Source organism: Colossoma macropomum, unplaced genomic scaffold, assembly GCF_904425465.1.
Source record: "Colossoma macropomum unplaced genomic scaffold, Colossoma_macropomum, whole genome shotgun sequence".
Lineage (NCBI taxonomy): Eukaryota > Metazoa > Chordata > Actinopteri > Characiformes > Serrasalmidae > Colossoma > Colossoma macropomum.
In genome coordinates this window covers 19,655,222-19,669,987 of record NW_023494804.1, presented here as the reverse complement: position 1 = coordinate 19,669,987, position 14,766 = coordinate 19,655,222, and the positions used below count along the sequence as shown (strand labels likewise).

At 40.5% G+C, this 14,766-nt stretch overlaps 1 protein-coding gene across 1 annotated transcript in view; it reads right to left on the bottom strand.

Moving 5' to 3' along the window:
* Positions 1 to 7,332, bottom strand: part of dpysl2b (dihydropyrimidinase like 2b) — a 40,876-nt gene extending 33,544 nt beyond the window's left edge. Inside the window, exons 1-2 of the mRNA XM_036595135.1 lie at positions 7,075 to 7,332; positions 6,334 to 6,581 (exon numbers count right to left, since the gene is read on the bottom strand). Of these exons, the coding sequence (XP_036451028.1) occupies positions 6,334 to 6,537 (204 nt within the window). The 5' untranslated portion in view covers positions 6,538 to 6,581; positions 7,075 to 7,332. The remainder of the gene's footprint in view (positions 1 to 6,333; positions 6,582 to 7,074) is intronic.
* Between the last annotated feature and the right edge of the window lie 7,434 nt (positions 7,333 to 14,766).

Below are 14,766 nucleotides of genomic sequence, written 5' to 3'. Positions count from 1 at the left end.
TTCAGCAATTAGACAGTAGACACCAAAGGAGTTCAGGCTGGGAAATGCACCTCTTGCTAGGGTCTATCATTAGCAGGCAAACTATTGTACCATCAGTCTAACAAAACATTAGCTGCAGGGCTTTCTGTTCAATTGACCACTTCAACGATTTGGCTGCCAGTTGCAATTGTTGCCAGTCTTCTTTACTGGATTATTTTAGAGTCAGTTTCAATGGCGGTTAGCCTCCAAGCTAGTTGGCGCGTACAGGTGCAGCTGTCCTTCCTCCACAGCCCTCTCACTGCACTCATGGTCAGTCTGACTCTTCTATTTGCACACAAATAGAGCGTTTCACTTCTCTTCTCAGAGCCATGCAGCTTGGCTCAGCTGCTAGCGGCCGAATAGTCTGGATCTCTGAAACCTTTACTTCTGACACCAAATGTAGCATTCAGTGCTATTAAAGAATCAGTGTGTAATATTTAGTGGCATCTAGCGGTGAGTTTGCAGACTGCAGCCAACAGAATACCCCTCCCTCACCCTTCTCATTCCAAGCGTGTAGTAGAACCTACAGTGGCCGCCACGTTTTCTGCTGTCACCTGTCCTGATTTCATTTTGCTTCTTTATTTTTTTACTTTTTTGACAACAGGGATTCACTGTCCTTTGCTTTTTTCTTATGATATTTTAGCAAAGTCCTCAAGAATGATAAACACGATTGTCATTAATAAGAAAAAGGAAGAACTAATAACTGTCATGGCATGACTCAAACAAATGTTTATAGTACAGTAAAGAACAAACAAATGTTTATAGTACAGTAAAGAAGTGTACAAGGCAGGTTAGTGCTTCTTTTTTTGTCGTTACTGGCTATAAATGAGCAACAATCCATAACTACTTTTTTAACAACCATCATGTAACCCCCCACAATTACCTTGCATATTTTTTATTCTAAATCTGAACATGGCTTCATCATTAACCAGCTCATTAACTGCAACTACTGGTTGCAAATCTCAATCTACAAAGCTGTTTTGATTGAGAATTAGAATAAAACAATGGCTTTCCCATTCAGGATTTATGATATACATACCTCATTAAGTAACATGTAATCCCATAGTGCCTAACGCCATCCTTACACACTGTCCTTAGTACCTAACACACTGTTCCATACCACTTTGCATATTGTTCCTTAGTACCTAACACAGTGTGCCATATTACCTACTACACAGTCATTTAGTACCTACCACACTGTCCCACAATAACTTACACACTATCCCATATTACCTAACACCCTGTCCTATACTAGCAAACACAATATGCCCTACACACTTTCCCATATTACCTAAAACACTGTACCTAACACACTGTCCCATAATGCTAAACACACCATACCTAACATGCTACCTAACACATAGCTAACACACTGTCCCATATTACCTAACACATCATACTTAACACTGTACAATATATCATACTGTCCCCATATTACCCATATGTCTCATATACCTCCTGTATACAACTCTTCATGAGAATGGCTAATTGTATCGTTCAAGGCTTAGAACACATTTTCCCTTATGATTGATGTCTGAACACACTTTACCTTGACTAACTGAAGAAATGAAATGGTGTAATATACAACGAACCATAAGACATGCAGCTCATTAACTGTTTTACTTTTAGTAACTTGCAATGCTCTTAGTAATTTATTTCTTCAAGAAGAGTCATCTAATTATCAGAACCATCAAAATGTCCATCTGTCTTAAATTCTGTTTGATCTCCTTCGAACATTTACACTGTGATATCCTTGTAATTGGAGACAGTTGTTTCTCTGGACACAAACCCACTGGCTCCACACTAATATTGCAATAACATGTATGGCTCATCAAATGTATACTTTTTGCAGCTTATAAAGTAACTGTTTAGTTTTTATATATAATTAAATAATTCAATAGAATGGGTTGTCTTTTGATGACATTAACTGCTGTTATGTTTTCTCTAGACATTATAGAGCTTTAGTACAGCTGGTTGTACTGTGGTTATATACTGCACCATTCAACAGCGTGGTATTGATCTGCCCTGTCATTAAAGGCCATCAGTAAGAGGGAAAAAGCAATGCAGTGGTTCTCCATCACAGAGAATGACAGAAGCTTCTTGTTGGCCAAGGGTGTGACCGGAGCCCAGTATTGTGTCACTTTAAAAAAAACACAAGCACATTTACCCTGGATACACTCTGCAAGCATCACTGGGAATGATTTTGGATCATGGATTGAAGTTTTCTGTGTTTGGGCTACATGATATGGACAAAATATACCATAATGCTACATATTGTGATTGTAATACACCAAGTAGTATATTAAAAACACTTCGTGGCATCATTCAGTGACTGGCTAAAGCTCATTTGCATCCCTGCTAGAAAAACAAGCACAGTAGACCAGCATAACAGCATGTGTTGTGTTTTGGATGCTGGTATGCTAGTCAACCAGCATGACCATGCGGAGAGACCAGCACTAGACCAGCGTAGATGAGCATGGAATTCATGCTGTTTTGTGCTGTTTTTGTTCAGCAGCGATATTGCAGATATTGCAGATATATAGATATCCCAGTACTGTGAAGCATGAGAAGTGTCAGGGTGGGCTTACAGGGCTCCTGAATGGTTCTAGCAAAGCCCATCTATTCATCAGTGATGTCCTTTTTACTCCTTCAGAGCTGCTTCTCACTCACTGCACTCCAGCCCCCTTACAGTGTGTGAGTTGGTAGTTAAAAGTTGGCTTCTGATTTGCTAGCTTCTTGTTTTTCCGTTCCACCTTAAATTATGCATCAGGCGTATTCTGGAGGACTTGCACCTTGGGGCAAACTACTGCCCCACTTAAGATGGAACATAAAGTGTGAATAAGAAGCTGGTGAGAAGCCAACTCGTTGGTAACGTTAATGTACGCTGATATCATGGACATGAACTAGGCATTTGAAAAAAGTCAATCCTCATAGTGTCAGAGCTGTTTCAGACATGTGTAGCTTTAGAATGATAGCTGTATTTGTAGTAATAGAGCTAGAACTGCTTAATGTAAAAATAATAATTAGGTCGGCTTGCTAACCAGCTAGCAAACTAACGACAGTAGCTGACGCTGTAAAAAGCTGACACGACATTCTTGCAGGGTCAACTTCTCACATATAGAATTGTAAATGTTAATAGTTCACATTGAAAAAACTTGACACCATACAAATAGTTATTCCACTACACTCCATGTTTAGCCTAGCAACCTGTAATTAAGTCAGCGTTTAGTAGGTGTACCAGATAAAATGGCCATTTGGAGATACATTGAAAATGGCCATTCCGTACCTTTTCACTCAGTGTCTTGCTATTGTATATTACTTTACTTTGTCAACGTTATTAAGAAACATGCGTGCCTTAATTTGCCACAGACATAACTGAGAAGTCTGAAGTGTATCTAGACTAACCATGATAGCTAAAGGTAGAAAAGATGTTTGTCTGTTCTCAGTGTTATCGTGACAAGCCAACATGTTAAATCATTCACTAAGCAGCTCTTGCATTAGCTGTTGTACTCACAGTGGCTAAAACCCTTCACTTTGGCATGAATGAAGCAGTGTATTTACTAAGAAAGCTCCTCTGTCTGCTTCTTTGTGCTACTTTAGTTGTACAGCCCTGTTGGATAGATGACAAAGTAAAGTTACAGCAGTTCTCAGAGTAAGAAAATCATTCTCAGTGGTCGGCATTCAGAGAGTAAACAGTATGTAAAGAAGTTAATCAAGTGGTCTTTTTTGCTTCCATGTCAACTAGCTAAATTCTTTCCACAGGATAACATCTTCCTCTCCAGGCTAACTAAACACAGCATGTTTAGCCGTACTGCTACACAGGAGAGCGTCAACTTCTATGCAGGTTTAGTCGTTTGTGCACTGCGAGTTTAAGCTTAATGCATTCACTTTTGACAGGGTCGGCTATTTTATTTACACCAGCAAAGATCATACAGACACCCATTGTTAGCCAGCTAGCTAATGTGTAAGACAGTCACCTACTGAAAGCAAACAGGAATTCTGTGCTGGTATTACCTGGTTTATGCTGGTTTATGTTGGTCTGGTGCTAGTTTATGAGGTGTTTTGGAAGTTGCAACTTTTGAAACACCTCATATGCTGGTTTTGCTGGTGATTAGCATATTAACTTCCATTACTGCTGCCCAGCCTACCAACATCCAAAACACAACATATGCTGTGGTTTTTAATGTTTTTCTGTAGTATGAGTAGTCATGCTGTTTTTTCTAGCAGGGTCATTCTCTGAGTGACTATAACGCATACAGTACTACAAGAATATTATATGGCGGTGAATGTATTTTAGAACATTACAGAAAAATGATACAGCACAGTGCTACAGAAATCATACTGTTATAAAATGAACTGTAGTAGTGCCCTAAAGAACAGCAAGAATTCTGTATTTCTGTATCTGTGTGTCAATTCAGGCACTATACTCTTATTATACACACCGGGTAATTCACTCTCTAAAGCCTGGCGTGTTGTAGAGCTTTCTCTGATAGCCCCACCCCTTCCTCTACATATAGTCTTGTGCAAAAGTTTGGGCAACCGTGGTGAAATTATATGTTCTGTTGTTTTGAACACATCCTGTACAGGAGACTGTATGCATATTTTAATGTACAATTATAGTTTATTTGCTAAATAAATCATAAAATTCGCCTTGTGCAAAATATTAGGCCTTCTACAAAAGATGGCAAAGTTTTATGCCACCTTTTGTAATGTACTTGTGTGGCTAAATATGTTACATTCAGCAAATAAATAGAAATTGTGCACTAAAATGTGCAGATGTTTGTTTCCTACATGTTTGTTTCCTGAAAGGGATGTGTTAACTAATTCTCACTTAGACAATCCACATATCATTTGACCAGAGGTGCCCAAATTTTGCATAAGACTGTGTGTCTAGTATGTACATCCTACCAGGGAACCCACTATTTGCATTATATGGGGCTAGAACTCTATAGAAATACTTCATTAGAGACACATTAATGTTATATGATGATCCAATGACATATTATAAATCCCTTCTGTGTGCTTTCTTGTATAGGTGTCCTTCTGAACGCAACAGGAAGGCGAAGGCAGATTCTCCTGCATCACTTCTCCACAAATTCCTTGTCGAGTTTGCTGCCAGCCATCAGTCGCCACCACTGCGCTGGCCGTGTAACTATGGTTACTGCATCCTAGACACTGACGCCTTGCTGCATTCTTAGCATGTCTTTGGAGGCAATGGAAATCAGTACGAGCTTTCAGAAGGGTGTGTCAGGTTTATAGAGTAAAATAAATGTCATTATTTCTTGTTCAGTATTTAAAAAATACCCCAAATCTGTCACAGGTAAAAAAAAAACAAGAAATGTTGTTCAGAATGATTTTCAGAATATATGCTGTAATGTGCATATTGAATAGTTCACAAGCAGTGTACCAGGATTAATAGTAGATTGCACCCATTTGCATGAATCACATTAAGTGAATGCAATTATATTACATTTCCTCTAAGGCTGCCTACTGCATTACTCACCTAAATGCCTATGCGCACTGCTTTTATACTAATTTGCATTACTGTGATAATGAAATCATTCATTCAGTCAAAAGTGATGTGTTTTGCTTGCACACATTCACAACATGTTTAGCGGAGATGAATGTCCAGCACTTTGGAAGATGACGGACTCAGCAACTGAAGACATGGTCACTTTTCTGGTCATGTTGCTGACTTGTTGCTGTGATCACTGGTTTGCACTGGTAGAGAAGTAACTTAACCCCCAGCCTAGCTCTACAGTTTCACATTCAAATGAACTGCTTAAGACAGTTATAGATAGATATATAGATAAAAAGAAAGAGAGACATACACTTACATAGACAGAGATATGGTTGGATAGATGGATGGACAGATACACTGAATGGATAGATAAACAGACAGACTGGCACATGGATGGATGGATGGATGGATGAATGGAAGAATGGATGGATAAATGCATGGAGGGATGGATGGACACAGGATAGATACACAGACAGACTGACACACAGATGGATGGATGGATGGATGAGGGAATGAATGGATAAATGGAAGGATGGAAGAATGGATGGATAAATGGAAGGATGGATGGGTACAAAGCATAGACAGATAGATAGACAGACAGACCGGCACACAGATAAATAGATGGATGGATGGATGGATGGATGGATAGACAGACAGAGTTGGATGCAGACACACAGAAAGAGACAGGCAGATGGAAGGTAAGCAGACAGACTGCCAGACAGATACATGGATGATCAGGGACACACAGACAGACAGTCAGACAGACAGTTGTTTAACCCCTTCCTCCTCCTCACCGTGTCTTTGATGTTCTGCAGCAGCTCCTTGCCTGCACTCCTTCGGATCTCCACCCTGCGGCCCTGAGCATCTCTCTGCCGTTCGATGACCCGCCCGGAGTCTGTCGGCCGCACGCTCTGCTCCGCCTCGGACTGCAGTGGACACAACAAACCACAGAACCGGCCAGAGCCAGGACTGGACACGGCTCCAGAGGGCAGGGACATGGTGAAGGCCAACAGGTGGAGGCAGAGGGACTACTGCAGCAAGACTGAGGAGCAAAACAGAATGTACAGTCGGAATAATAATAATGATAATATATTATATTATATTATATTATATTATATTTATTAAGACTGAGGTACATATACAGAGGTAAAAATAGTTCTAAATAATAAGGATAAGAATATTCAATAATAGCTAAGAAGCAGAATTAAACGTACAGTTGGCACGAATTACTAGGAATAATGATTATTATTACTGTAACAGTGGATGAAAGAGTTTTAAGATTATATGCATTAGCAGTGCACGCTCTCTATTGGGTTTCTCACTGATGTAAAGCTGGACAGAGCGCTGCTGTGTTAATCTGCTGGACGCCACTAAAGCAGAGCAGCCTGTGCGAATCAGACACCCGCGAGCTCTACATGAAGCCGGTATCAGCTCTGTGCGGATGAGGAGACGGAATGGCTGAAGCACACACGCCCAAAGCAAACAGCAAAGTGAAGCAGACTGAGATGAGGAACGAAGAGAAAGCAGCGCGTTACCGTGCACAGGAGCGCTGGGCGCGAGGGTGAGGATGGTGAAGATGGTGAGGAAGATGAGGAGGAGCTCGAGACTGCTGGACAGAGCTCGAAGCAGCGGGGCTTGGCCGGAAGTGACGCGCAGTGAGAGGCTCACAAAAGCAATTAATCCATAACTAAGAGTCCATTAGTTGCGCGCGAAGCTTCGACGTCCTCTTTTTTCACAGCAGAACCTCAGAGGTTTGGGGTGCACGAGCCTCACCAACGCCCCTACAGCTGCAGCTCGAGCGCTGAAACTCTCCCACCACTCTCTCTCTCACTCACGCCTCCACCTCCAGCTGAGATGCGGGAGCCTCATTGCTCTCGTGGCCACGCCCAGGCCAGGCGCTGTCCCTTCAGCACCGCGCGCCCACTGCAGTCTGCTTCTGTGGCGCGCGAGAGGGTTCACTGAGTTTACTCAAAGGAGAATTCAGCACACTTAGAAAAGAAGGTTCTTTAGTGGAGGAAGTGGTTCTGTTTAGAACTATGGGTTCTAGATAGAAACATCTAACGCTTAAATGGTTCTTTGCATGGTGTAATGGTTCTTCAGATTGATGGAGAATGTGTTGTTCGTGATCCTATTTGGCACCAAAATGGGCTCTTTTGTTTTTACAATGTCAAGAATTCCTGAAGAACCTTTTTTAAGCATGTACACCATTATCAACCATCACAGTTAATATTGGGAAGGGCTGCTTAAACATTCTCTGCCCTGTGATGGACTGGCAACCTGTCCAGGGTTTCCTGCCTTCCACCCAATGACCACTGGGATGACCAATGACCAGCTTGCACCATTTCATCATACCTCCATAATGTTTATTGAGGCTTGCAAAGGAACATCTTCCCATTGCCAGCTGCATCGTCCACAGTGGACCCATCAGTGGAGAGAGACCACCACAGGACCACCAGAGGCCAGGTGGTGCACCATTCTCAGCACATCACTGCCACTGCTAGGTTGAGAGTGGTCCACCACCCAAACAATATCCAGCCAAGACTGGATCTGTGGTCAGAAACTGACCATTGATTAAGGGCTAATATCGGATGGCTAACGCAAATTGTGCACCAGCAGATGAGCTACAGTCTCTAACTGTATGCCAGCAAAGTTGAGCTACTGTACAAGGGAGGCCTTTCTGTGCTTAATACCATGACCATGTCACTGTCTCCTGTGCTGAGAATGGTCCACCACCCAAATAATTTAGGGTCAACAGTGGTCCTGTGATCAGAAGCTGACCAACAATGAATGGGGGAAAGGGGTACTGACAGGCTACAGTCTGTAGTTATGCACCTATTGAACTTATAAGGTTGGTGGAACTGTCTGACAGAGAGACATACGGTACCATGCAAAAGTCACAGACCACCAGACAAAATGGCCATTAAGTACAAGCTGTTAATTTTTCAGGGTCAGAAAACAAACATATTTCAACAACTAAATACACCCATATGGAAAAAAAATATATTCCAAATGTATTTATTAAATATATTTTTGCAATTTTAGGGTAATATCCTGTCTTTCCCTGTTTTATCTTTCCTCATTTCTGTCTGTCTGCCTTATCTTTATCTTCCCTTCATCTTGTTCCATGTGCAAATTATGTTTTGGTCTGTCTCCTCCCCAGTCATCTGTCCCACCTGTGTGTTGTCTGTAGCCCCGCCCTCTCATTAGCCCCAGGGGTTTCTCATGTGTTTTTTGTCTGTTTATTCCCCTTGGCTTGGTCTGTTCCTTGCTTGGAGTTGTTTGTTGTGTGTTTTGCTGTTTCATAGTTCGAGCAGTTATTCCTATCTATTTTGTTCTCTGTTCTTTCCCTTTGGTGGTTCTTATAATTTCTTTAGTACTTCCTTCATTTTGCTTTTCTTTTGTTTCTAGTTTTTCTTTGCTACCTTCTCCAAAGACAATAATAAAACAGCTAGCTCACAATTGCATCCTGCCCTCTCGTCTCCTTCGGCTTCCAACATGTTACAGTATGAAAATGGTCAAAAATGTATCTGTTAAATATATTTTTAAAATGCATTTATTTGTATTTGTTAATATATGTTTTTTGATTGTATGCAGTGTTAACAAAGGTTACGGGTATAACTAAATATAGCTGAATTGAATTAATTATACAGGCTCCTGTGTTTTGCACTGCACTTTGCATTAACTGTTGTGTGTATGTGGTATGACACTCACACAAAATGTATTTCAAGTAAACAAGATATCAAATCTTCAAAGTGCATTTTCCTAGAGTATCAATACCTGAAACACTGGTTCTTGCCATATTAAAGGTTCATTTGCTAATAGATAAAATTAAGATACTGGAATACAGATTAATTTCAAAAGGTATCCAAACAGTAAAGTGCACAAGACAGTATTTTGGCTATTTTCATACATTTTCAAATATATTTGATAATAGCATTTACATACATTTAAATCAAATCAAATCAAATCAAATCAGATTTATTGTCACATCACAAGAGTACAGGGACACAGGTGAGTGAAAAACTTGAGTGCGAGTTCCACAAATTATGCAGAGAACAGTATTTACACATAGATAAACAAAACTATAGATAGGATAGAAGAATAGATAAAACCAATTGAACTAAAATATATACATATAATCTTACACAATAACTTAAAAATAATAATATTGCACCGAGACATATAATATTGCACTGGGAATGTAGAGTGAGTGTAATCAACTATATACTATATATAGTAATGGATATTACAATGCTATGTAGATGTGCAAGTAATCACACTAGGTGTGGAGGTAGAAGATGGTACAGTAGGTGGCAGAGTATTTAGTAAAGTGCAAGGTACAGGAAGTTAAGTGGAAGCGCAGGGGGAGAGTATTGTCTTTGGATAGGTATTCAAAGTCCAGCTATGCAAGTAAAGTGCGGGAGTACAGTGGGTGCACGTACGTGTAATGGGAAGGGTTGGGCTGGGCAGAGCAGTGATTACTGGCTGTTCAATAGCCTGGTTGCATGGGGGAAGAAGCTGTCTTTGAGCCGACTGGTTCTGGCTTTTAAGCTTCTGAGCCTCCTACCACTCGGCAGCTGAGAGAACAGACAGTGACTAGGATGGGAGGGGTCCTTCATAATCCTTCTGGATTTCCTCAGGCAGCGACTGGTGTATAAATCCAATAGGTTAGGGAGCTGAACCCCGGTGATGGACTGTGCTGTCCGCACCACCCTCTGCAGAGATTTCCTCTCACGAACAGTACAGTTCCCGTACCAGGTGGTGATGCTGCCCGTCAGGATGCTTTCCACAGTGCAGGTGTAGAAGGTCTTAAGGATGCTGGGGTTCAGGCCAAACCTCCTCAGCCTTCTGAGGAAGTAGAGGCGCTGGTGGGCCTTCTTCACCACCTGTGAGGTGTGCACTGCCCATGTCAGGTCCTCGCTGATGTGAACACCGAGAAACTTAAAGCTGCTGACCCTCTCTACCGCAGTCCCATTGATGGAAATCGATGGGTGTACTGTCTCCTGCTTCCTGAAGTCCACGATCAGCTCCTTGGTCTTACTGACGTTTAGAGAGAGGTTATTCTCCTCTTTATTTTTGTATGGTACATTTCTATGTGTAATATTTCCCCATACATTTTAGAACAAATATATTTTATGTATGTCTAATGATAAAAGTGACCCTACAACTATTATTATTTCTGTTTTATTATTGTTATTAGTCACTTAGGAATGTCAGGAGTAAAAGGCCTTAAAATCTTCACTCTATACTACATAAAGTTGTAGTTTTCTTGAAGCACTATAGGCTAAAACTCACAAACATCTACCATAACACAAGTTTCTAGTGTATGTCTGTCTGTAAGCATTTATTCATTCATTTTGTTGCAGTGTTGCTGAATGTTGTTAAGCTATGATACTATAACAAAATCCCCAGATCAGATCTTTGCACAGTTCAAAGTCTGAAAGACACACAAGGACCATTTTGTTTTCATTGTGAAAGCGACCCCACCATAACTGTTGGATTCTAAGTCCAGTTTCCATAACAACGCTGCGTCCGGCTGCCTCGCCCCTCAGAGGCTTTGTGCTGCAGAAGATTCAGAGTGAAGAATTAAAGTTTAAATAACAAAGGTTTTATTTCACACTAGCATCATAATACCCCCTGCACACGGTTTGGTACATCTGAATACAGTTCAATAAGCAGGATTTGTCAGTTTAGCTGGATAACTTAAGCCCAAAGTGAGGATTTTCCAACATGAATGTCCTTGGCTCAGTGAAGATGAAATGTGTTGCTAAACTTTGCCAAAATTCTCCAAAATGTAAACAGAATATATTGTGCTCTGTTTTTAAGATATTGCTGTGGTTTGTATGGTTGACCTGTTCTCTTATTGGTCAAGCTTAACTTCTAGCTTAAGTGATCTGGTTAACTGAGAACACCTGCAGCATAGTGGAACTGCTGTGTTTTGAAGCATGAACACAAGGAGAAAAACCATTCTGTGTTATCTAGAACCTTTCAACTGAACATTCTTTAAAGAACCATCTTTGTAAATGAGGTGTGAGCATGAAGAACATCCACATAATGTAAAGGTCCTGTAACAAGTAAGGGTAACTATGTACCCAAGCCAAGAACCATTAAGAAACCTTTATTTTTATGAGGGTAACTCAAGTTTAAAAGTCAAGACTGTCTGAAAGAGGCGGAGCTAAAGGCTTTCCCTACTGAGTAATCCTCATGTTTTGACTTTAGCTACAAATCCCACTGAGAAATCCTTATTGAACACTTTGCCCCCTGACTGTCTCCTCATCCACCTCCACCCACTTCCCCACAGTCCCTGTAGACAGCATCATAACACCTGTTTCAGCCTATCATGACAGAGCAGCCCGTAAGCTCCTCCTCCTCAGCTCCGCTGGTGATGTCATTGGGTCACTGGGAGGTGGCAGTGTGGGTGTGAGCATATACACTACCGTTCAAGTGTTGGATCAAATAAATCCACTTTGTTTGCAGATAAATGCATTAAGTTATGCTGATATGTTAATATTGCAACTTAAATTCAACCCAATCAAATTCAGTTTTTCCTTTTAAGCCAAAAGTTGTCGGTCAGCCAAGATGGGTTTGGTTTGCTTTGTTCGTTTTACACCTGAGCTGTGAGGCTAATGCTTATGTGCTTTCTGACCCTGCATGACATGATCATCCATAAACATGGATAAAAGTGCAGACTAAATTCAGAAGGTCTTGGCCTGTAGTGAAGGGACTAATGTGATCAGTGGTGTCATGTCAAGAAATAATCATTTTTACAGCTGAATTAACATCTGGCAGACATCATCTGTGCTTGTGTGGCCAAAAGCTTCACATATAAGTGATGGATGTTTCTGCCGCAGATCATCTTGCAAGCGTGTTTTATACTGTGCTGGGAAATGAAGGGAAACCGCAGATTGCTGATTCATCAGATTCTGCCTTTGTGTGGTCTTCTGCCTGCAGAGCTTTGAATGGTGTGATTTACATTGAATTGACAGTATATTTAAAATACCTACCAATTTTTTTTTTTTTTTGGACAGCGATTATATAGCACAGGTTTTCCATTATCGAGCAGAGCCATTTAACCGGGCAAAGAACTCTTGATCAGCTGTGTTGTAGAGAACAGCCAGTTAACCATGCAAAGAACCATTTATGCATTCAAATAGTTCTTTGAGTTGTCATAGTTTATAACCATTCCCTTTTTACTAAAGAACCCTTAAAGAACCATTTTTAACCAGTGTGTGTCCTAGTGTGGCTGCATGTTTTCAGCAGGATGGTGACCCCTGGACTAGAAACTAGTGCAGAAACTCTGCATCAACAGATCAACTTCTGGGCTACAGTCTGTAACTGTACACTATAAGCATGGAGCTACAAGGAAGCGGGTGATAATAAAGTGGCCAGTAATTGTTCATGGCTGCAGCTGCATCTTCAGGTCAATGCTGATCTCTATCACAGACTCCGAGACACGCCCTGCAATTCCCTTCTCAGCCACCAGAGTGCAGCACATGCAGAATACTGAGAAAGGAAAGAGTGAGACAGCTGTTTTCTTGCCAATAACACACTGCTGAGCCGTGCTATTACAGAGCGAGAGAGAGAGAAAGGCAGATCAGCTAAAGCTGAAAAGGCCATTTGGGGACAATATATTGGTTTATAGTCATTCAGAACAGATCTAATCATATGAACTGAGTTGTCTACAGTTTCATGCCAAATCAATACAGCTAATGGACTCAATAGTAAGTGGGTTTCATACATACTCCTTCATACAACTTGTATATACAGAACCAATAAAAGGTGACAAGGATGTAAGGGGGAAATGGAGCTGAATTTTGTCAGAATGGTCTACAAGTTAAGCTTAAAAGGCTGATGCATTAGAGCAGCTCAGTTGGAAAGGCTGAAAGGCTGAACATAAAAAGAACATGCTGGCATAAAACAGCTGGATTGCATGTATGAAAGTACAAGTACATACAATGGAGAAGAGTATATATATACACACACACACATTATATATATATATATATATATATATATATATATATATATATATATATATATATATATATATATATATACTGAGTGCTGGTTAGTTAGCATTACTGTTACTGAGTGCTGATTGGTTAGCATTACTGCTACTGAGTGCTGATGGGTTAGAATTACTGCTACTGAGTACTGATTAGTTAGCATTACTGCTACTGAGTACTGGTTAGTTAGAATTACTGCTACTGAGTACTGATAAGTTAGAAATACTGCTACTGAGTGCTGATTGGTTAGCATTACTGCTACTGAGTACTGATTGGTTAGCATTACTGCTGCTAAGTGCTGATTGGTTAGCAAGCTGATCAGCTAATGCACATAAGGCATTACAGAGAGACTTGGAGTTGAAAAGCACTCAGAAATAGGACAGCAGTGTTGATGCATTTTATGCTGTTCTGTGTGTTGTGAACATTTGTGCTTTTCTCTGTATAAAATGATTAGTAATTTACAAACAAACAAATATAAGAACCCATTCACTTTGTACTCACTTTGGAGCACCAGACATACCCATTCAAGTTCAGGCACTCATATTTCATAATAGCAAAGTATAATATTCTTATTTGCAAAACTGCCACATTTGACAGTCATATTAATAAATTTAATTGTTACTTTGTATAAAGAGTATATTTTGAATAGTCATTCCGTTATTAAAACACTAGCACCTTGAACACTTGAGAAAGTATGAATGTACCTGTGCACATTCATAAATATAATTATTAACAGTTTTACCGTTTCCCCCCTAAACTGACTGGCCAAGTTTGGTGTTTGCATTTGAGCTAAAAAGCTAATATAATAGACGTCTGTGTCACCAAAAAGATTTTGGGCAATACAGGGTTCCATTACTTGTAGCCACATAGCTCCAGCGCAAAAACTAAAGAGGCAAACACCAAACATGTCTTGGCCTTGACTTTGGGGTAAGAGGGAAACTGTGTAACTTATGTTTTTTGGCCAGTTTTTCTTTTAGGGTTGCTTTCTTGGACAGGAATTAAGCCTAGACCCAGACTACCTAGCATTCTCAACTGAAAGGAATATGCATGTTCAGTATTTCAATGAAGAAATTACACAATGCTGTGCCCAGGACTTCTGTTCAGGAAAGCAACACTAAGAGACACTCCCTTGTGTACAGAGTGGACACACTGAGAGAACACCATGATCTAACAGGGCATGTGAGGACACAGAGCTGGACAGTATGTAAGGAACACGTTTCA